A 24,330-nucleotide genomic window follows, 5' to 3' on the forward strand; every position below is an offset into this window, starting at 1 on the left:
CATCTTCTAAGTGCATTTTGTTTAAGTCACGTTTGAGAGAAGCCATTAGGTGATGTATATCAGATACAGAAACGGTAATCACTTAGGTGCCAAACAAGTCTGCTTTACCTTATACTAGGATAAAACATAAAGTTTAGACAGTCACAAGAAGGCGTTTAAGAGTCAGTGTATACTTTTGTATGACTGTCAGTTTGTATCTAAATGGTTCAGATGCTATAAACTGTCCCTGATGTCCCCAATTGTGAAATTTGATATGTCAGAGATGGTTCGGATCTGGTTTAAATGGTTTTGTGTCTGCAGGCAGAGCAGTTATATATGAATAGGACCAGGACCACCTTCCTTTCTGTATTATGTACATGTGTGTGCATTGAACTATTTAGGGGTGTGTGAACCTTATCTTACTGTGTGTGTAATGAAGGGTGTTTAACCTCTGTGCATAGGCCTATATGCATGCACCGCAGTCTATGGTGTGTCAATGTAATAATGTCTTCATACGTTTCTGTTACTTTGACGTTTGTCTTTTGGGTTTGGAAACTAAACATTAAGAAATCAAGACCCTTTTAATCCCCCTTTGATAAGTTCTGATTTAAGTGTATATAACTCAATAATCTGTAAGGTTAAGTGAAGTGCAATGTTAAGGGGTTTAAGACAAGAATGTCGTCGTAAAAGTTCAGCGCAGTCAATGAAACATCCTCTCGAGTCTGCAGTCAAACACAATATACATGCATGCAAGCATCCACATGCATCTCAGCTGTATAAATAAATCTACAGATGTCTCATAAATGTTAAATGCACATCTGCAGCACTGGTTTACATTCCCAGTTAACTTTATTGTGTGACATTTATGTGAATTAATTTATGAGCACATTTCCGTATAGGGGCGGAAATGAAAAGAATTTGCTCATATTGTAATTTCTGATATGATGCACACTTTCCCAAACATTCAAAAACCGTTATATATTTTCATGTTAGGTAAGCACCTTGTAGTTTTAAGTTATATTATATTTACACAATAATAAACCAGATTTCAGTGTGCAGCTCTGCAGCACAAATCCTCTGACTTTTTGACCCGAACACAAGACATCTGTCCCTCTCTCCGCCCTCTTCTCCCTCCATCCGTCTCCTCTCTCTCCTTTACCCTGTTATACTGCCTAAAATATGAGCTAATGGCAGGTTGTCAGTAGTTGAAGTCGTGAGTGTGTGTTTGTCTTAACGAGCCCAGTCTCATAGGAGAGGGATTTCTCTGGCGTGTTCATTCATCCAGCTCTAAATCAGTGCAAACCCACCTGTTAATGTTGCTTTGTTGTTTTTTTACTGCCATCATGTGGATGAAAATAGGTAGTGCAGCCTGTCACCTGCGGCACAAGTACATTCGTGTAAGAATAAAAGCTTTACAATGAATTTTGGGCTCTTTAACACCTACTTTTTACCAACAAATCATCAGTTATTTCCCAAAAACTTAATTTTACCTGTGATGTTCAAACAGTAATCTACAGTAGCAGCTTCTCTTCTAGACCACCATCTGAGACCACATGCCACTACATGCCCACGTAAAGCACTTCACCATCTAAGACATCTGAGATGTGGGATTGTGAGGCACAATCATGTGAGAAACCCCATAGCTGGGTTTTTCCGCCCCGGCTTGTCCCTGTCTCATGTAAACACACCCGCCAAATCTGTTACACAAGGACAAAATGGCTTCCCCAGCAATTTGTTTGCAAGTGTCCCCATCACCGCATGTAAACTCCCGCATCAGGTAGATGATGGTATTTAATTGAAGATTTTGATGACAGGTGGGGAGAAGTGACAAAAGTGGTTGATAACGGGATTTACAAGAGGATTATATGCATACTTGTGATGATCGCATCTTCAACAATAAGAGACTTAAATAAGCAAGATGTCTGAGACAAACAGTAAAAAACCGCCGTTCTCGAGCAAGACAGCGAGGTGCAGAAAGGGATCGGTGACTGTTTGATGTAAAACAAAAGAAGACAATGCTCAATTATGTTTGCAGGCATTAGAAATGGCCAAACTCTATAATTTTAGGACGTGAGTTGGATGTTGGCACATGAAAAATAACCTGATAAATAGTTAAATTTATTATTAATGATATTGGCAGGGATGTTATCTTTTTACTCAATACTTATGGATAGTGAGGAGTTTTCATTTCATTTAATTTGATTGTCAACAACACAAATTGGACATAGTTAAAAATAATCGTCAATAAAAGCACAAACACGTCCTACACATCTTTCTGTTGGGCTCAACTTGAACCTGAAGATATCGTCCAGAAAAGTTCATAAATACAATCTGAAGATAAGAACTGCAAACTAAACAAATATAGAAACACAAAGTACAAACTTCAAAATCTATAAAACATTTATCAAAGACACAAAATATGCTACAATTTTATATCTTCTAGCGGATTAGACAGTTTATAATTGAGTCAACACATCAAGTAGCAAAATGTCTTTACTTGGAATTCATATTAAATTGTTATTAAGAATAATAATAATGTGTTTCATTATATTGTCATTCATTACCTGTTTATATATTAGCATCCAGTTGTGGATGCTTATCAGGAGGTGTAAAAGGTTGTGACAAATACATCAAAAAACACTCAGAAGACCTTATATTTCCTATAGTGTTAAAAACCATTTATTAAATGTTTACAGTATGCTGCATATATAGGGGGCATTAAAATCAAATGTTACCTTTTCTTTTGCTGTGTTTGAACTGTTTCAAAGGTCATATTTTCCCTTTTGGGATAGGTGATGCTACCCGTTCAACTTTTCTTTGGCTTCATCAGGTTGATTCTCATAAAAGATCTTCATAAAATCAACATAAATACTGTGTATTCATGCTTCATTTGAAGGACTGACAATACTTTGCACCGTTGTACTTTTCATTTTTTAAATAAAATGACACACAGCACTCTTGCTTACAACAATATTACTTGGTGTTGAAAAAAATAAAATGTGTTTCAGAGATTATACTGGTGTTTGATGGCCTTTATAATAGGGATTAATTTGATTTACAGCAAATAAATTGGCTGTACAGTTTGGTGCATCAGGAACCTCGAATGTTGTCTGTTCTCCGCTCTCAGCTTGCAAAGTGACCGTTTCTCCTCTCTTCTCTCAGGGTCGTCCTGGGACTCTCGGTGAGGTTGGTCCGAGCGGGCCAGAGGGACCTCGTGGGTCTTTGGGTTCTCCAGGGCCTAAAGGAGAGAAGGGCCACCTTGGACTGAGAGGACCATCTGGGCCAAAAGGAGACAAAGTGGGTGCTATGGATCAAAAGAAATAACATGGTTGACATTTTACTTTTACAATGGAATAAAAGACAGAGAATCAGCTGCAATACTGCACAACATCCTTCTTATTATATGTGCACTTACCAAAAAATAATAATTATTTAACTAGAAATTTTGATTTTAACGTATTTCATATAGAAAATCATTCACACAATATCGATCAGAACTGTCTGCAGTAACATGGTTTCACCACCAGGTGCTGCTGTTTAATTGGATTACAAATTAACACAATGAATTATTAATTTCTACAGGGACCTATGGGAGTGCCCGGGTTCCAAGGAGCTGATGGAGTACCTGTAAGTAAACCAGAAACAAAAAGACACACACCAACACATTTACAGTAGAGAGAAACGACCGTATCCACATTTCTGTCCCTCTTTTCTCTGATTAAATATTTGCACGTCCCTGATTTTACAAACCTGTTTCTATCTATACTAGGTTTACTTTACTAGGTTGACCATGTAGGACAATCAGTGTTACTTGCACTGAATAAAATTTAGAAAGAAATTGTTGTCATAGTTTTTATATTTTCAGTTTAAAATCTTTTAAACACCTGAATATGTTTAAATTCCTAGATTAGTGGAGTCACCAAATAACCAATGGTCATACATTATTCCTGTTAATATAACATAAATAAAAGGAAATTATGATATGGAGACATTTTAAGGCTATTTAATATTTATTTTATTTTATTTTTCATTGTAAATGTGTGAATTTGTGATCCTGGATCGATTATAATCTGCAGTTAGAAAGTTTTTTGAGATGATTCCAGTATTTTTTTTAATCTCCTTCTCCCCGTAGGGTCACCCTGGTCAGGACGGTAGCAGAGGAGCACCGGGACTGGACGGTTGTAATGGGACCAGAGGAGAACCTGGAGATCCTGGCTTTGGGATAGGGCCACCTGGACCATCTGGTTTGGCTGTGAGGATGAGCTTCAGTTCTTCTTTTTTCAGTTTATATATTTTAAATCTTTCAAATCCTGTGTCAATCATCCTGTGTGTAATGATGGCGTTGTTTCCTCCAATAGGGGCCTACTGGGCCAAAAGGTCAGAAAGGAGAGGCTCGATACATCACGTCGGATAACGAGATTGTGGTAAGGTCTTACACACATATTTAAATTAACACACACATACACATCTTGTTTCTGCTGCTATGTGAACACTACTACAGCACTTGAGAGGTAAAAATTGCATCAAATTATGTTAATCTTAAGTAATGAGTGTCAGTAAAACTTCAGTGCATTAAGATTTCCTTAAAACCAAAAAGGTTCCTCTTTCTTACTCCTTCCCGTTCCTACAAGTCACTTTTTCTTCTCTACACTTCTTCTTCTTCTTCTTCTTCTTCTTCTTCACTTCCTTGTTTTTACCTTACTTTTTTACATCACTCCCATCTGCCCCGTCTTCTACATCCCCCCACCAGATATCGCTTTTAAAGGAGTCCGTTTGAGGTTGATACCAATTTCAACAAATATTCTGCATCAACTTCTACTCTTTTCACTTTTTTCAAATAAGGAAAAATAATATAAATGTGAACATATATGTGTATACATAGTCACATATCTGCAAAATTATATACCATCATACACGACAGATTAACACTATACGGTGGATAGTGTACATATACTTTACATTTCATTTGCTTTATGGTTGAATTGACCTTTGATTTGATTAAATGTAGCTTTGATCTTTAGCCTCTTTTCTATGTATTTGAAAATGACTACAGTTATCCATCTAATTGTATGAAAAATAAGTTTGTTTTTCATTTAAGCTCCTCCAGGGAAATAACGTTTTCAGTCTGATATTGTCTGTTAAGTAGCAGGATAGCTCAAAAACCTGTCAGCAGAATTAATTAAATTTGATGGAAAGTTAAGCCATCAGGAAAGGAATAAGTATTAGATTTGGTGTGGATAGATAAACAGAAATCAGTCAACTTTGTTTCCAAGAACTCGTGAAGATTAGAGGTTAAATTCTTTTGTTTCTCTGGTTTTTCTGCATGTATTTTGCCTTTTTGAGGGTGTTAAGAAAACACTTTTTCACCACTCAAACGCCAGACAATCTCCAAACATATCAAGTACAGAACATATTCAGATGGGCCTCAAAATATATGTTTTCTGTAAGATTTGTTACTAATTCATTTTGTGTGTGACTGAATTTTACAAGAAGATGACAATGTGTATCAGCTCTGTGTCAGCCTGCAAACTTTGAGAGCAAGTGGCCAGCAGGTGGTGCCACTGTTACATGAAAAAATTTAATTCTCATAAGTCAGTGGTGAGTCAGGCTCACATGAAACTTGGCATAAATCTCATACAAAGCCTAAATATTCTAAAACACAATCTAGGTTTTCTCCTTCAGCATGATTGTCTGTATATTGAGGCAGATCCTGATTCAAAATATACATGAAAATAAAGTTTTCTTTTATTAAAAAAAGAAATGTAGAGAATTGTGGAACCTCGTTAGAGGTATTTGTTTAAGTCCTTTGTAGCAAATCTTTTTTTCAAATTTTCTCTTTCAGAGTTTACCTGGTCTCCGAGGACTGGACGGAGAGCCTGTAAGATTATATTTCACTTAACTGTTTCTTATAGATAACATGCAAAATATATTGAACTTGTGATTTTATTTCTTAGTTTACCACTAAGTGTTAGTAAAACACGTATGTTAAAATAATGATATATAAATTTGTAAATCTGTTCTGACCTGGTTGTGTTGTGTCCCTGCAGGGTATCAGAGGTCCTGATGGTCCAGTTGGTTTGCCTGGTCCAAGAGGCCCTGAAGGATTCGCTGTATGTAAAAAAAAACCATATCTGTTATATTACCAGTTATATTTTTATGTTTTAATACATTAAATTTTCTGTAATTTGTTACATTTCTGAAGGTGGCTTGTTGCAACTGATAATGTAATAACTGCAAGATTACTTCGGCAAAGTTTTACAGTAAATTAGTTGAAAATGTACCAAACCTGTTAAATATGTGCCAAATGTTCTATTATTGCATAAACTAGTGTTAATTTACCCATTAAGGCTTTTAAGTGTTGGTAGAATAATAGTATTTCAACATAAATTTAGCTTTTATGTCACATTTTGTGTTATGCCACATTGCATTATTAAAATCTATATAATTCATATATATAAGGAATATAAAGAATAATCAACAAATATTGTTTTTATTGCAAGTTAAAGGGTGCGTATGCAGTTTTGTGTTTCTTAGATGATTAGAAAGTACTTTTTGACATGTACAACAAAATACTAATCTGTCTATCCATCTAATTATTATTTAATTATTTCCTTTTAATGTATTTTTCAATCTTATATCTGATTTTGTTGCTTTATATCTGAAACTGAGCTCTATTGTCTGTGTGTAGGGCCCACCTGGTCCTCCCGGTCCCCCAGGGCCAATGGTAAGTAAAATGATATTATATAAAGGCAATAAATGGAGGATGTACAGAAGTGTTGCCTCAGTTTTATCATTTAAACATTTTTGCTCTTGTTCCTCCACGTGCGTTTTTGTTAACCCTTGTTGTTTTTAGGGGAGCCGTAGTGACGGATATCAAGGCGAGAGAGGAGACAAGGTACGCATCGCTAACTGAAGAAGTCATAGAGACTAATTTATGTGTCTGTAGAGATTAATACACGCACATCTCCACACATATAAGGTCTGTTAATACTGATAGTGAGTGCAGGTTTGTGAAAAATTAAACGAAAGTTGTTCTTTTCTCTTGTTTAGTTTTAGGTTTTTTTTTTTTAATTATTTAGTTATCCATCAATTACACTATAAACAAGAGAAGAAAGAACAGTTACACAGTTCAGCTTGTCACACATCATGATAATATAACCAGGGAAGAAAAATAGCTTGCACATAAAAATGTCTAGACACTATAACTATAATACAAACCAAAGTTATTTGGACAGTTTGTGTCAGCCACACGCATTTAACCCTTACATACTGTTCAGGTCAAATTTGACCCATTTTGACATTTGAAAGCAATAATAACACCTTAAATTACATTCTTTAAGTCTGACATTTTATGACATTTTCCTAAAGAGGTCCTGGAATTAAAAAAAAAGTAAATATTTCAAAATGATTCACTTTAGTGCAGCTGATCATGGTTTTAATGGTTATAATGAAACCTACCATTCAAATGTTGTTGTATCCACAATAAATTAATAAAAATAATTATGTTCTCTTGTTTTGGATAACATGACATCATAATATAGTGTGATTGTGAATGTATTTTCTCTATAAATGAATAGTGTCAAACCTAAAGAAAATCACCCATTTATTAATGACTGACAAGATATCTTATATATATCTTATTGTATATTATTATCTAATTATAAAGGAATACTTAAGCCGGATCAAAAATGACCATTCATACTGTCAAAAGTCAGAATATGAACAGTATGTAAGCAAAGTTATTGAAAATGACAGATGAAAAGAAACATTCACATAATCTGTAAATCCACTGTGAGTGAGACTCAGGATACTTTATCTCCATAACATCATCTCAGGTGCTAGTTTGAGAGTGATTTAAACACCAGAGTGAGCGTAAAATCCACAACACTGTGCGTAAATGAAAAGTTCAGGCATTTTGGGGAAGTAAACTTGTTTACTATCTTGGCCAAAGTCCAATAATCAATATCAGTTATACATTGGCCTGTCTAGGTGTGCATTCAGGATGTTAGATACTAGCTAGCTTAGCACAAAGACAGGAAGCAGGAATGAGGTAGTCTTGCTCCTTCATAAATGAAAAAATTAGAAAGAACAAAACATACACGCACACAATGCCTTATTTTTACTTTAAAACAGGTTTGGGTTTGTTGGAAGATGTTTTTAGCTTGCTATTAAGCTAATTAGCTAGCTAGAAATGTTTGTATTCTCATAGTTATTGTGCTAACACAGTGCACTAAGCTAACAAGTTCTAGACATAATGTAAACACATTAAGGAGGTAGTCTAGCTCTTTTATAAATGAAAAAAATATCAAGAACAAAACACACACACAAAGAATGCCTTATTTCTACTTTAAAACCTAGCTTTTTAGACAGTTTTGGGCTTGTTGGAAGATGTTTTAACTTTCTATTTAGCTAGCTACTTTTGCCTTCTTACAGTCTTTGTGCTAAGCTACGCTTGGCTAACAAGTTCCAGACATATTTCTGCATTGAATGCACAAAACACAAAGTTTCTGCCCCATTGACCTTATGTATAGACCTAATGCTCAATCAGATAATCAATTAAGGTTCCCTTGAAGTTGAAAAAAACTGATCACAGAAAATAAAACACTCTTCAGGCACTCTAATAGGCAGAGCAAGGAGAAAAGCTTTAATATAACCTTTATTTAATTGGGTTTGAAATGCCGACCTTTTGTTTTGACTTCACATGTCATTAAATCTGAATACCTGCTACTCTATAGACATTAAACTGTAAGTATATTGACAATGTGAGGTCATTAAACCATTAGATTTTAATATACTGTACCTTTTCTCCTTGCTCTCTAAGAGTGTCCAAACTTTTTATTTTTCTGTGACTCTTTGCATCAAATTCGTTGAACTTTTTGAGTTAAACATTGTGGATTTTACGCTTTCTCTCATGTCATCTCCATAAACATCAGCTACAGACTAGCTCATGAAAAAAAGCAGGCTTAGAGTGCTCTAGCTGGCTCCAAAGTGTGTATGTGTGTGCATGCGTGTGGATATGTATGCATTCCTGTGTGTTTGCATGCCTGCTTGAATGTGTTTGTTTGTAATAAATGGATTGGTTGGACATAATGCTGTGCATGTTATATTCTCGGTGGTGGTTTGACAACCCGCACTTCTTCCGTCCAACACATTAATTTACCCCTTCCTCCCCCTCCTTCCTTATAACCCCACCCATCCCTGCATCCCTCCATCCTCCTCCTCCTCCTCCTCCTCCTCTCTCCATCCCCAGATTGACACTGAACTGTGTGTTGCATCCATTTCCTGTATGATAAAAAGATCACATGAACCTCTACTTGATTCAGTCTGGTTTGTTCTTTTCAAATGATCTGTGCTGCCACTGAGACAAGTCTCAAACTCGCTGAAATGTGCAGACATTTCCCCATCAGATTCTGACTTTATGTGTCATTTCAAATCATATTTAAATCCCAATCCAAATTCTTGCCATTTCTACTGTTTCCCACTCAGATTCAAATTTTATAGTGTGCTTTAAATATGGTTTGTGAGTTGATCAGTGGCATTACACGCTTGTTTCCCTTACTGTTGAATGACAGTTCAGAGATTTTACACGGTGAAGTTCCTTTTTTTTCCCGTCAAATTGTCTCAAAAGTAACAATTTTCAAGTGAAACTCATCCGATTTTGGTTAGGCCATGTAAGATCTTGGCTTGACTGTGCAGTATTTGATGTTATTAAATATGAAAACTCCAAAATTTAAACCAAAAAAAATGTGAAAAATAAGAAAAAATAGTTATTAAAACTTCAACCGTGTTCAAATTTCTGAGCTGTTTTTTTTTTTTGAAGGACAATCTGTGGGCTGTGACTGGGTGCTGGAATCACTTGCTCCTACTTCCTGTGTTGCTCTAATTCCTCCCCCCCTCCTTGAACACATTTGGGCATCTGGTGGTGAACTCTGGGATTTGTAGTTCATTAGCCTGCTCTTCGACTCCTCACCCCTCCATCCATCCACCCATTTTAATTGAACAATCACACACGAGTACTAACAGTCATCTTCCTCACACACAACTGCATGCATGTTATGCTCAACCAAACCCTCAAACACTGAACGTTTAGACAGATTCAGGGTTGCGCTGAATGTGGGAACAGCTGGATTTACTTTTTAGCCTGTTGAAATACATTTTTGTAGGATGAAATTAAAATAGTTCTGTTTTAGCCCCGTGAAAAGAGGGGCTCTAAATTTTTTTTTTAAATGATTAGAAACTCAAGATAAAGTATCTCTGCGCTCTCTCTTCTCTTCTTCTCTCCTTCTATCTTTCTCTCTCTCTCCCTCTCCTCCTTGAGTCTCCTCATCTTTCCTCATTTTGTTCCTCCACACATGCATTTACTGCTCTTCCCTCCATTTTTTTATTCTCTTTTTTGAATTTTATTTTCTGTATCGCTTCTCCTTTTAAGCGTGAACCTTGAAAACTGTTAATTTAAGGTCTACTAATAAGGCTTTTTTTTTTTCCTGGAGCTTTCAACAGCATCTCACATCTATCAATCTATCTGTCTACACTATATGGCCAAAAGTATGGGGACACCCCTCTTGGTCTGGAGCTGTTGTATCATGCAAACCAACATTGTGTACATGATTTATCACAACTTTTGTTGCTATTGTATTTACTTCTGATTGGTTTTTTTTTCGGTAATTGTGTTTATATCTTTATGATTATTATAATTCTTTGACTGTATTTCTTGATAATGTCTTCACTATATTGTTTTTGCGATAAATTATTTATCCAGTGTTGGTTTCCATGGCACTATACATATTTTATTGAGTCTGGACTGGAGATGTGCACTGCGTCTGTGGTTGTAGCCAGACCCACTGGAGGGACTACTTATTCAACGACCCAAACCTGGTAAAGAGGCAATTAGGGATCAAAAGTTGTGCTTTTTCTAAATTCAATACAGAGAAATGTTTTTCAGAACGAAGCATTTTACAGCATTCCAGGTATTGCTTGTTGTTGCTTACCTTTTACAATTTTTTTGGACTTATATGATGTGTGTGGTCTGCACACTGATTGAGACTGTACGCCTATTGGGTAGGAAAGGATGTCTCATATATCGGTGTTTTAGATGATGTTAAGCAGGTTTTTTTATATAGCAACTTTCATAAGCTGATGTCACAAAGTGCCTCACAATTTAAAATAAAGCAACAGACATAAGAGGAGTAAAAAGAAATCAAAACTAAACAAAAGTTTCAGTTAAATGTGTCCACAGGTCTTAAATCTTAAGTTTTAGCAGCCGCAACCTCAAGAGCACAAACTACTATAGTTTGGAGCGTAGAGGGAGGCAGAAACACTGATCAGAGACTCGGAGGTAGAACTCTAGAAGTGCTCTCAAAAATATTGAATTTGATTCTGAAGTCAATGTAAAGAATGAAGACACTTTCAGAAGACTTAGTCAAAGGTTTTGCAGCAGCATTTTTGGACCACTTGTAGGCAATCCAAGGACTTTTGTTCTGCGGCAGGTGAAGGAGTCCCAATAGTTCAGACGGGACCTGCGGTCAGGTTCCAAAACCTTGTGGAAAGCCTTTGGAGGCTGTTTTAGTAGCAGATTAATACCCATGGTTTTGGAATAAGATGTTTAAAAATCACATATGGCTGTAATGTGCAAGTGTCCACATACTTTTGGTTATCTATCTATCTATCTCTCTGCTTCACATTTTTTTATTTCTTCATTTTTCATCTTTTGCTGCTCCCTTGTCATCTCTGCCCCTTCCTCTTCTTTTCATCACTCTCATCTTTTCCTCCTCCATCACAACCTCATTCCTCTCCTCCGCCTCTCCTGATTGGCTAACGGTATGTTGTGTGTATTTCGGACTCCAGGGCGACGTGGGTCTTCCCGGACCCAGTGGTACTCCCGGCGACGGGTCGCTAAGAAGCGAACAAACTCTCACTATCTACAAAGGAGATAAGGTAACACAGCAAGAGAAGGGAAGGAGCTGAGGTTGTAGCGCTTCCACGACACACACACACTCGCAAACATACCACATGTGGATGTGGTGGGGTTTGATTACAAAAATGATATCCCTAAATCCACACAGCAGGCAGTAGACTTTAGAAACAAAAGGTTAAAAGAGGAAGAGGAGCAATGATTGCAGCAAACTTTACGGCCATGGAGGGGAGGACATGCTGGTGTAGAAAGGGAGGAGTCGAAGGAGGAGAGGTTGGTCTGGACTTTAAAATCCACCAAGGGAGCATCAGTACGTCTTTTTCATGGCAGGTTGGAGTTTGTTATACAACAATTGCTAAAGACAGAGTTGTTCTGGAGGCAGAAATTAAACTAAACTGTTGAGCTAATGTTTTCTGCTCCACTGAACTGCCCACAGAATTTCCTTATTGATGTAATGATGCAGTCATGCTGTTGGAAATTGGATTTTACTTTCAAGTATGATATATCTTAGCTTTAAAGGACGGGTTCACAATTTTTCAAGTATGTCTTAAAACAACAGTTGGGTGCCCAAATGAACACTGACACATGTTTTTCTTGTCATAAATGAACACAAAGAGGGAATTTGATGCTAAAAAAGACTGTAGATGTGACAGATATCCACTTCATTTGACTAACTCAGACGGCTGAAGCAAATACATTTTTGCTCAAAACAATGACTGTGGATTCTGTAAGCGCATTATGAAGGGATCCTCTAATGGTCAGTATGAACAGGAGGAACGATTACAACAAGGAAAACCTGTTTCAATGTTCATAGGGGCATCTTACTGTTTTAAGACAGACTTGAAAGGTTGTGAACGTATCCTTTGATGACACACTGAGACAAGCAAATGCACATTTTTGAAAAGTTTATATAACTTTTAAACTACAAGTACATTTTTAAGAGAAATATTGGGAACATGAGGATTTAAGTGGCTTAATCCTCCATTATTTGACATTATACTGAAGCTTGTACAATGTTAAGTTTGATCAGTTGTTACTCTGCTAAAACTAGACCTTTGGATCAACCAATGAGGTAATTTCTGCCTCCAGAGACCATCAGTCTATGAGAAATTTGTGGTAACTAAAACTCCAATCTGCCACCTTTCACATCTAGCATTATACTTTATACTGATTTCAAAGACCAGCCTCTCATTAACACCCCAAAAGCTCCTCACTCCTCCCCTCACTCTGTGCACAACAACCCCTCCAGAGGCCTCATCCACTGTCACACGGAGCCCATCCTTCAGTCAACAGTCCCCCAAACGCCCCAAAGCTCTGCCGCACTTCCCACCGCCTTTCCCCTTCCTCCTCGAAACCCCTCGTCCTCCCTCCTCGCTCTGCCTCCTCCCCGGCGCCTCGTAGTAAACTCTCTCTTCCTTGGTTACGGCATCCAGGGCGACGTGGGCTTGCCCGGTGACCCCGGCCAGCCAATGATCAATGGAGTTGTGGAGTTTGTGGGTTTTCCCAAAGGAGACAAAGGATTCCAGGTTTGTTGGAAAACGAAACTTCTCTCATAGTTTCTAATGCCAGGCAGGATAACGTATGCTGTCAGAGAGCATCGTGTGTCCTTGAACGCCCTACCTGTCCTTTATAAACTTCTCTTGGTAATGAAAATGCTATATAGGCCTATATTTATGTCTGCTAGGGTCAATTTTTAGATATCGTACAACAATATGTTATACAATATGGCAAATTAAGTGTCCACTATGCAAATTTGTAAATGCACCTAACACATTATTAACTATAAATTCTGGCTTCTTTGCATCACTAGTGAATTATTCTTATGGATGCTAATGATTTTCTACCCTCCAGACAGAACAATATGAAAGTCAACCAGCAGGGACTCGAAATTTACTGTACTGGCAACAGATAATCCATCACGGTGAACATTAAAACTTATTAAAACTTTTTGTAAAACTTGGTGTTTAATAGCAAACAGTTGCCATCGGTAACTGTTTCAGAAAATTCTTTCTTTAGTACATTTATTGACACTTAAATATCCAACATTTGAGTGTTTTCTGCAAAAGAGCAAGACTTTTTAATCCGAGAAACAACCAAATTGTCATTTGTTGAATCCTTTTAACGCCATCTTTAATGATTGTCTTGTGAGTAGGATTTCATGGAATAGATAATTGATTTAATTGTAACTTTGACAAAAAACAAAAACATAAAGGTGGTGACATTCACTGTGATCTATTACTTATCTCAAGGTCAAGTTTTCAGGTTTCTGCAAGGTGCCTCTCTGTACACTTTGCAGAGATATAAACTAAAATCCAGTGGCAAAGATCAGGTTCCCTTTAAAAAGAAGTGGATACAGTTGAAGTTAATACTGTATGATTTGGCAGAGTGAATATTAGAAGCAGCACTCGATCCTCTTGTTGCTAACCATCGAGACAAGAATAATCTGGATCATCCAACCTGGATTCCTCAGCGTTTCAAGCCCAGCACAGTGCATCCTCTCAGGGGCTAGGTGGGGACAGAGCCTGTCCACTTATCCCAGAATCCATTTCATCGTCGCCATGAGCCACATTTTATTCCCCTCATCCTCTAGGCCAGTTTAAAACAATTAAGTCCTATATCAGCTGGGCATTTTTTGTTGTTTTCCTCTTTCTTTTATTATTTGCGTGGACTTATAAAGGTAAGTTCACATTTAAAGAGCACGTGAGATAATGTAAGAACATTAATTGACGCCTTCACAAATTCACCTTTGTTGTCTCTCTCCCACTCTCTCTCTCTGTCTCTCTTTAAAAGGGTGAACCTGGACGTAAGGGAATCCCTGGGTACCCTGGCAATCCCGGCCCACCTGTAAGTGTTTTTGTTTGTTTTCCAGAACCATCAGTTTTCAGTAAGTTTTTACAAGCAGCTAGAAATACGGATGGTTTTTTGTGAAAGTTCCATAGCAAACAGAAACTTTGTTGAAACATCAATGAGAGAAAATCTGGTTTAAGATAATGTTAATAACATGTTTTTCTTGATTTCAGGGACCTTTTGGCTATCCCGGTGAATATGGAGAGAAGGGCATTCCTGGATACCCAGGAGCAAGAGTACGAGCTAATGGCTTTTTTAGTCATGAATACAATTACATTTTCTATTGTCTTGTATTCAGGAGTATTTGTTTTTGTTCTTCGTCTGTTGTGATACACAGTACACTAATAAGTATGGTTTCCTGTCTTCCTTTATGGTCATCTCTGATCTTTTTCTCTTCCTCTGTGGTGGATGTGTTCTGTAATTTCACCAAACAGGGCTCTCCAGGTTTTAACGGACCTCCTGGCGCACCAGGACAACAGGTAAGCTTTTCAATACCTTCTCTAACCTTGCAAACACACTCACGGAGAGGTGCAGACCAGTTTGCCACCTCTTGTATATATTCTATTTTTAAAAAAACTATTTTAAGAATATGATGATAATTTTGTTTTGCACACTTTTTATCAATGGCGATCTATGAAATAATGGATGAGGAAGAAGGCCATGACGCAGAAAGCTTTCCTCCGGCTTTACCTCATCCATTATTTTCCTAAATTGGCACACATAGTGCGTTATCAACAGCCTCGTCATTTGTATAGTAAATGCAGAGTAATTCAAACATTTATTCTGACACCACAGGGATACAGAGGTGATTCAGGTTACTCCGGGCAACAAGGATACCCTGGAGCCAAGGTAAAAGGACAGTGTTTGTATGTGGTTGCGTAGGCGGCCTGTCATTGTAGAGTTTTCTGTACTGTAGTATGCACTATATAGTACTAATCTTAACAGTATGTATATATTGCAGTTAGTATACAAGTAATCAACATACCTAATAGTTTTATACTAACACTTTTATACTGATACAATACTTTTGGCATCAGGTGTCAGTCAAACTTTGAATTGACTGTCACTGCCAATTAAATATAACAAAAGAAAGAAAGGTCTGTTCAACAAAATGTATTTTTCTTGTTTATTTTCTTTTTGTTTGAGGTGTTTCATTAGTTTTATGTTTTCCATGTTTTCCTCCATTAAACTTTGTGCATTGCATTGTGGGACAATAGTGTCAATCACTAGCACACTCAAACTTTTTTAGCTTGTAAACTGACTGTTAGTACACTTTAGTTTGTCATTGTTCGAGGATGAACACACTTCATTCATACTACAAACCTGCTTATATGTACAGTAGTATGGTTAAGGTATGGTTTATAGTTTATGTGTTTTCTTGCCATCCCCTTGTTCCACAAGCAGATGGTGCCAGTGTTTCTTGAATTAATTTTACCAAAGTTTGTTTTCTTCAGGGAAGAAAATGAAGAAAATTTCACTTTACTGTTATACAAGATATTTGTGTTATGTAGAATGATGCTGTGAACTGGTAATGACTCAATTTCATGCTTCTGAGGTGCAAATAGGTCTAAAGGAAAAGTCTGACATTGTGAGAAATATGTTTTCTTGCCAAGAGATATAAATGAGAGGATCAATCTACAGACAGCAGCTACCTAATTATCTTAACTTAGCTTATCAGTAACAAAATGATAACCGGTTCCATAAAACTACAACATGTTGTTTTTACTCTTCAGTTTTTGTTGTGATTAAATGAACAAAATGCTAAGTAAGTGCTAAGTTATTAGTGAGCTTTAGAGGTGTTGGTAGGTGGATTTTGTTACCTAGTGTGTACAGAGCCAGACTAGCTGTTTCCCCCTGTTACCAGTCTTTATGCTAAGCTTTAGGCTAAGCTAACTTTCTGCTGGCTGTAGTTTCATATTTACCATAAAAACATGAGAGAGTTGTCAATACTCTCATTTAACGCAAGGCAAGAAAACAAATAAACATAGCGTCATTTCCCAAAATGTTGAAGTATATTCCTTTAGGGTAGATCAGTACGCATATTAACAAACTGTCAAAACAACAAATAAGTAAAACTGGATTACTTTCAGTTAGCATAATTTTATCACATGGGATTTAGTTAAATCTAAATAGTTTATATCTCTTTGCTGTGATATTTTGTCCTGAACTGTGCGTGTCTATTAGGGAGAGCAGGGAGACCCCGGAGTCCCAGGACCTCCTGCTTACGTTACTGGTCTGGGCACTTCTGTTCAAGGTGAGACACAAACACACACAATTCAAACTAATAATTTTATGACTTAATCACAAGTCGATTGTGAGTCATTATTCAATATGTTCCTGTGTTGACCACCCTTTCTCTGATTGGCTGTAGGATCACCAGGTGACCCAGGTCTGAATGGTCTGCCTGGTGCTCCCGGTGACCAAGGAGCTCAAGGGTTCCAAGGACCACCAGGTCGACCAGGAATTGGTGGTTATAATTCAGGTAATGCGATGTCACAAAGTTGTTGCAACTGTTTGAAATTTATTTTTTTCATTTAGGGATCCACAAATCATATATAAACTGCACTAATAAAAGTCCAAAGCAATGAAATGAGTTTATTTTTACAGTAACATATCAATTTAATCAACTTCTCTATCGATCAATCTTCTTCTCTCTCCTAATGCCACATGTGTAGGTGCCGGCTCTCAAGGTTTTCCAGGGACCCCAGGCCCAAAGGGAGAGAAAGGTAACCCTGGCATACCTGGCTATGGCTCCGAAGGAATCCCAGGCTCCCCAGGACTCCCTGGATCCCCCGGCCCTCGTGGACCTCCTGGCCCTTTTGGTATGTTGATGCAGAATCTGACTAAAAAAGGTCTCTGGTCCTTCCACCATAGGGAGGGGGGGTTGTGATAACGATTGACGTGGCTAATTTGGGAGATGAGATGAGAAGTTAAAAATCCATAAAGGGCGACTGCATTATAGCTATGTATGTAAAAAAAATGATCATTATAATTACTATTTTAAACTTCTGTTCTTGTCTTTTTTTAAACATGTTTTTAATTTAAACTGTGGTTTATGTTTTCAGGACTTTGAGATGGATTTACTGTATGAAACAAGCTAAAAATGACAAAGTTTGTTCTTATTTTTATGAATAAAATTATGCAAAAATCAGAAATTTCTAGATAAGGATACAGTATCTTAATCAGTCTGGCACAGAGCTGCAGTTCGCATAAAAGATCTGTCAATATAAAAATGGATTTTTACTGTCCTCCAAGGATTGTCCGAACCCTGCGTCATCTATCCTGATGGGTCCATCGGGCCTAAAGGCCAGTAAAATGCAGGTATCCTAAAGCAGTGGTTCCCAACCTGGGGGTCAGGACCCCCACAAGGGGTCGCTGGATTTCTTTATTTTAACTCCTCAAGCCTCTAAAAGTTATTCAAATTAAACAAAATAAGTCATCTTTCTAGAGCTGAAGATTTTCTTCTAGACAGAAGATTAATCAGCAACTATTTTGATAAGTGAATAATTGTTTTAGTCATTTTTTAAGCAAAAATGTAAAAAAAAAATAGGCTGGTTTCAGCTTCTCAGATGTGATGATTTATTGCTTTTCTTTATCAAAATTGATGATAAACTGAAAATCTTTTAGTTTTGGGCTGTTAGTCAGACAAAACTAGACATTTGAAAATGTAACCTTGGCCTGTGGGGAACATTAACGGATATATTTAATTATTTTCTGACATTTTATGGACAAAACAGTTAACCACTGACTCAAGACAATAATTGGTAATTTAAGTGGTAGACAATGCAACATGTGACGAGGGGTCCCAGGTAGACGTTGCTTTATTTTAAGGGGTTACAGGGCAAAAAGGTTGGGAACCACTGCCCTAAAGGCAGCCATATTGCTATGGTTGCCATGGCAATATTCAGCCTGCCAAAGCGAAAATCAAAACAACAAACTCAACTTTCAGCAAGCAGTATCTTAACTGCCAAAACGCTCTTCTTTACGCTGTACTCTGTGCAGGGTGCGGTGGTAAGTATAGCTGAGAAGAACGCAGCTGTAAGCTTCCTCTCTGCTCCAAGCTGCTTTTCTCATCTTTGGCCACAAGGTGTCGCCTGTGAGCGTAATTCACTGATTTTACATGGACATTATTGCATGGCAGCAGCCTTTACAAGCGGGATTTTTCTTCTTTTTTGACACAAACACATCAAGCAAAGGAAGACTTTATGATTGTTGCAAGAAAAATGGAGACATAACGTGACAGGAAGTCTAATATAGTCCCACAAAATCTTTTTCTTTCAGTTCATCATGAACATGTACTTGCATCATACGCAGGAAATATCTAATTTTCCCTGTTTTCTATAATTACATAACAGAAACCAAATAAATGTCTACATATGACACATTAAATGAATGTCTTTCCTTGTATTTTTATGTTGTGTTGGTGCCAAACTGCAACACACTATACATGCTGCTTATGTGGCAAGTATCTCTTAGCCACTACAGTCAATGTAAAATCACCGAATTGGTTCATGCTAACTAGTACAATGCTGTTTATATTTCAATAAGATATAACCAATTTAATGCTTTTTTTTTAAAAAAGATAAGCATCTGTCATCTTGCAGCAGCAGCTCAAATCTTCTATCAAATCTGATGAACCAAACAGAGCAAACTAACCCTGATTTCACACTGTGACACCAAGTTGCACTTGCACTGTGCTGGTTAAATATTTGGGTTACTGAAAAAGCACATAAGAAAATGAATTCCTCCAAGAGAGGGGCACAACAGGAATCAATTTTTTATTTTGTTTCTATTCTGGTTGTGGACCACATTATGTCCACAATCGGTCAGTGCAATTCAGCTCAAGATCAAACAGTGTGAAATCTAAAAAGTCACAGAATAATATTTTGTTCCTAATGACTACTTACTCTAATTTGTCAAATTTAATTTTTTGAACTCTAATTGATTTCATGTGTGTCTTTACAGGTGGTCCGACAGGGACAGGAACTAGTTACCCTGGACAGCCTGGGTCGCCTGGTTCCAGAGGACCTCAGGGTGACAGAGGACTCACAGGGGCCAGAGGTACACATAAATACTCATACATACAGTCTGAATTATGATTAAAAGAAAATAAAAGATCTTTCTTCAGAGTCCAAAATACAGTTCCAGATGTTTCAATCATGTTTTTGTTTTTTTTTTCGGAACAATGATTGCTGCTTGAAAACTTAAATTCCTCACGTTGCGCTCTGTTGCATTCTCACAATGGTTGATATCATAAAAATGTTCTATCACTTTAAAAATCACATCCATTTTCCTGCCGTGGCTGCAGCCACACATTTAGAAATGTTGCGGTCATGAGTGTCCCCTGTTAAAAGAATTTCTTCCTAATGACCTTTAAATAATGGAGACTGGATCTGAAGTATCGAAGTTTAAGTTGACTTTATTTTCTTGTGCAAGAAGGAGCGTTTCACAGTGCAACACATAAACAGGGTTACAGAGAAAAAGGCTCGTCTTGGAGCATTCACAGTTGGTTTATAACCTTACAAATGAGCGTCTCAGCTTCCTCCTAATGTTTACAGACATATTCCACAGATGACGTGGTGGCCAGCTGTAGATCCTTTGATCAAGATGACTCCCTTCTGACCTGTCTCTGACCTTTATTCGCTCCTGACTTCCTCTAACATATGTACTGGCCTCCCGTTGTTAATCTTAGCTGCTGCGTTTGCTGTTTCTACAACTTTGCAGAGCATAACAGGAACATTCATCATGACATGTAAAAACAAGAACACACACAGTAGTAAGGTTTTAAGACATCTTATCACAGCATAATTCTAATTTTTATAACAATCCCCCCCAGACACAACACCTCAATGCAATTTTTTTTATTAACTTGGATTTTTCCTTCTTTTTTTTTTAAATAGACTTTTTTTTCATTTTTCCCCTCTGTTTACATTTATATGTGAGTCAATTGCGACATACTGTGTCAACATTGTAAAAAACAAATGCAAAGTTGCCCAAAAAAAGTGTCAAATTTAGAGACTTTTAACAAGCTTTTGGTATAAAGTCATACTGAGGACATTAACTGGGTATCCTTAGTGTTAGCTGCAGCTTTGTTTCCTGCAAAAAAAAATGACAGCTCTGTTCTTTTGTCCCGAAAAATTACAATTTCTGTCAAATAACAACAAAAATAAATGTGATGTCTTAGTTATATCTGTGGTTTGGTCCTGGATGAGTCTACACAGTCAGTGTTTTGTAACAAATTGTATGAATATTGGAAACATTTTACGTACAAATAATCACAATTTTGTCTTAAGAACAAGCTCCATGATTCTTTCCACTAATATTCTCCCGCTATGATTATACTTTTCCTCTCCTCTAATCTCCATCCCTCTGTCCTCTAGGGGCTCCCGGTGACTGTGCCTGTCGTGGAGGAGGCACCTCAGGGTACCAAGGGTTACCTGGTGTTCCAGGAACCGATGGCAGCCCTGGTTTCCCTGGGCGAAAAGGTGAAATTGGTGACACTGGATCCCCCGGCTTTAACGGTGTTCAGGGACCTCCTGTAAGTAAAGTCTTCACCCACACACAGCTTTCATAGCTGAATCCAGTGAATATTTAACAATGAAACATTTCATTTATACCATCTGTTGTCCTTCTGCAGGGTCGTCCTGGTCCTAGTGGCACCTACGGCCGTAAAGGAGAAAAGGGGACGTCTTACTACCCCAACTTGGGTTTGGGAGTGAAGGGAGAGCTCGGATCTACTGGACCCAGAGGACCTACGGGTGAAACTGGAAAACCTGGCAGAGATGGACTGCCTGGCTTCCCTGGAGGTCCTGGACCCCCAGTGAGTGTTTTAATAGTCAGAATCAAAAGTAGGTTTTGGCAAGGAATAAAAACAAGTATCACTTAAACATCTCCTCTCCTCTCCAGGGTGATGCTGGCTACGGCACAGTCGGGGAGAAAGGTTTCCCGGGGTTCCCAGGGGCAAAGGGTCGTCCTGGCGGCCCCGGTGAGTCTGGTGCAGGTTACGTCGGAACGCCCGGCTTTCGCGGAGAGCCTGGAGAGCCTGGTATAGCAGGGTTGCCAGGGGCACCAGGTTTGCCCGGACCAAGAGGTAAGTGATGACAAGTGAAGGAGCGTCAGAAGTAAAGAAAGGAGGTGTGTGTGTGTGTGTGTGTGTTTGTGTGTGTGACGTTGAGAGAGAGAGAAAATAAGTGAGAAAGTGTGTGTGCGTGTGTGTGTGTGTGTGTATGTTATACTGTATTCTCCCCACAGGGTGACCCCACAACCATACATCCATCTCATCCCATCACTGTCCATCCTCCATGTACTGTAGTTGCCATAGCAACCTCATCCTAACACCTTAAACCATTAGAAGCCATCTCTGGGGACAAACAGCTCCTGGTTCCCCAGCTCCCCAGGACCTGAAGGGACAACATGGCTCTCGTTAGATTTTCTCTACCAAAGCAGCTTCCTGCCCTTCATGCCTCGGCTGCAGCCGCATACTGTTAACTACATGATTAATGGTCTCCATTAATGTGCTTATACACTTCTTCTATAATCTATAATCCATAAACTGCTTCATTAGTTGACTGATTGATGCACAATGATGAGACTTTATTTGCTGATTGCGCAACAGCTACTGTGCTTCTTTAGTCTCAGAGGAGGTTTTATTTTGGCAACGTCAGTCACAAAAATGATTCACAAAGCAGTGAATAATTCCTGATTTTGGTTCGGTCTTTTAAAGGAGGATGCTGGTGTTTTTTCAGCCTCACTTGTTTACATTTGTCCTGTCAGTGTCCGTTCACAGTCAGCAGAGTTTAAAATATCAGAAATTCTTTTTCTGCTTTTTCTTCTTGAAAAATAGCTTTCACTACAAAAACCTATGCAGCAGAGTGTTGTTTAAAAAAGTAGATTCCAACATTTTAGGCAATAAAATGACATCTGGATTAATTTGAAAAAATTAGAGCTGCAACAATTAATTGATCAGTTGATCGCCAGAAAATTCATCAGCAACTATTTTGATAATTGTATAAAAATGTTTTAGTCTTTTTTTAGGCAAAAATGCCAAAAATTTGAGGGTTCCAGCTTCTCAAATGTGAAAATTTGCTGTTTTTCCATTTTATTTGACAGTTAATTGAATATCCTAACGGATAGTCAGATAAAATAATCCATGAATGCCATTTTTTCACAATTTTTTTAACATTTAATTTCATATTTCTAAACAATTAAATGAGAAAATAATCGGCAGATTAATCGATCATGAAAATAATCATTAGCTGCAGCCCTAGAAAAAAAGACACCATCACATTGTACTATTCATATCTTATAAGTCCATGTTTTTTGCATCTTTATTAGCTGGAACAAAAGCCAATATCAAGTTTGTAAAAAAGCACAACGATTAAAAGACGATTAAAACAAAAAAAAAAGTCATTTAACAAAATGTAAACTCTGGGCTCTGACTCTAAATGACACCAGCAGTCTCCTAAAAACATGATTCTCTTCTTCCTCTCTGAGACTAAATGACACAAAGTCCTCAGCAGCAGCTGGCCAAGTATGAATGTGTGCTCTCATACCGTGATGCTAATGCTAAACAACTGATTCATTTTGCTCTTAATATGAAGGTTATTGTCACTCACAGGAGCTGAGAGAGATTGAGGAGAGATTTTTCTTTCTTATATCACTTTTGTCACTTTTGATAAGTGTTTGTCTCTCTCTCTCCTCTCGTTGAGTGGAATAACCTGTTTTAAAGCACTTTTACATTAAAGCGAGCATTTTAATATGCTTTTGCCTTAACTGAATGAGCCTTGAAGTAATTGAATGGAACTGATTGCTGATATTTGTTTGATGATAAAACAAAAAAAGATTTAATTGCTTGATTGGCGCATGCAAATGACCCTGACTGGCTTTGTATGCTGCCATCTTCTACCTCTCTCTCTCTCTCTCTCTCTCTCTCTCTCTCTGTCTCTCTCTCTCTCTCTCTCACTCTCTCTCTCTCTCTCTCTCCATCCATTCATCCCTCCATCTCTCTGACCTTCCTTGTGCATGTGTATCTGTCCAGGTGAAAACAGCTGTGGAGGGGTTAATGGCACCGGAGAGGGAACGGGTGGGTAACTAACTTTTTCATCCACCAGCCAGAGTAACGTGCCTGGGACCGAATTTTGTAGCTTTGAGTTTCAAGCAGCCCAGCGACTGGTGGATTTAAAAAAAAAACATCCCTCGAGTAAAGCTTATCGTTTGCAGAAGTTGTAGAGCAGAAAACTGAAGGCAAGATTTACTTGTGTAACTCACTAATCTGCCCAACAGGAAATGACCTCAGAGACATCATTAGATTAGAAATAAACAGTGCAACAAAGAGGTTTGGCCAACTTTATTCAGTCAGTCAGATATTGCTATTTACTTTCCTCACATGTGTTCACGATGCAAGCAACTTGGTTAACAGGTCACTGTATTCTGGCTAAAAAAGCTATCTATGCAGTGTGAAGATGTTGTGTTTAGAGCAGACAAACTCTCTTTGGCTACCTTTCTTTTGATGAAATTACTAGCTGAAGAACAAAACACCTAAAAGTTTGGTTTCAAATGCCAAATGCCATCAAATATCTGACTAAACAAGCAAG

The 24,330-nt window shown here is 37.8% G+C and overlaps 1 protein-coding gene across 4 annotated transcripts in view; it reads left to right on the forward strand.

The window, feature by feature from the left end:
• col4a6 (collagen, type IV, alpha 6) overlaps positions 1 to 24,330 on the forward strand; it is a 133,564-nt gene that overhangs the window by 90,670 nt on the left and 18,564 nt on the right. The window contains exons 5-26 of one of the 4 annotated variants that reach the window (XM_067580945.1): positions 3,142 to 3,276; positions 3,562 to 3,606; positions 4,112 to 4,231; positions 4,338 to 4,403; positions 5,822 to 5,857; positions 6,027 to 6,089; positions 6,668 to 6,703; positions 6,833 to 6,874; positions 11,824 to 11,913; positions 14,681 to 14,734; positions 14,911 to 14,973; positions 15,172 to 15,216; positions 15,533 to 15,586; positions 16,922 to 16,991; positions 17,109 to 17,219; positions 17,413 to 17,559; positions 17,993 to 18,043; positions 19,703 to 19,798; positions 21,118 to 21,275; positions 21,375 to 21,557; positions 21,644 to 21,827; positions 23,775 to 23,819. In XM_067580945.1, the coding sequence (XP_067437046.1) occupies positions 3,142 to 3,276; positions 3,562 to 3,606; positions 4,112 to 4,231; positions 4,338 to 4,403; positions 5,822 to 5,857; positions 6,027 to 6,089; positions 6,668 to 6,703; positions 6,833 to 6,874; positions 11,824 to 11,913; positions 14,681 to 14,734; positions 14,911 to 14,973; positions 15,172 to 15,216; positions 15,533 to 15,586; positions 16,922 to 16,991; positions 17,109 to 17,219; positions 17,413 to 17,559; positions 17,993 to 18,043; positions 19,703 to 19,798; positions 21,118 to 21,275; positions 21,375 to 21,557; positions 21,644 to 21,827; positions 23,775 to 23,819 (1,894 nt within the window). Of the gene's footprint in view, positions 1 to 3,141; positions 3,277 to 3,561; positions 3,607 to 4,111; positions 4,232 to 4,337; positions 4,404 to 5,821; positions 5,858 to 6,026; positions 6,090 to 6,667; positions 6,704 to 6,832; positions 6,875 to 11,823; positions 11,914 to 13,323; positions 13,417 to 14,680; positions 14,735 to 14,910; positions 14,974 to 15,171; positions 15,217 to 15,532; positions 15,587 to 16,921; positions 16,992 to 17,108; positions 17,220 to 17,412; positions 17,560 to 17,992; positions 18,044 to 19,702; positions 19,799 to 21,117; positions 21,276 to 21,374; positions 21,558 to 21,643; positions 21,828 to 23,774; positions 23,820 to 24,330 lie in introns of all 4 variants that reach the window. The other 3 variants (XM_067580944.1, XM_067580947.1, XM_067580948.1) reach the window with 3 other exon arrangements.

Source organism: Thunnus thynnus, chromosome 22 (genome assembly GCF_963924715.1).
Source record: "Thunnus thynnus chromosome 22, fThuThy2.1, whole genome shotgun sequence".
Classification (NCBI taxonomy): Eukaryota; Metazoa; Chordata; class Actinopteri; order Scombriformes; family Scombridae; genus Thunnus; species Thunnus thynnus.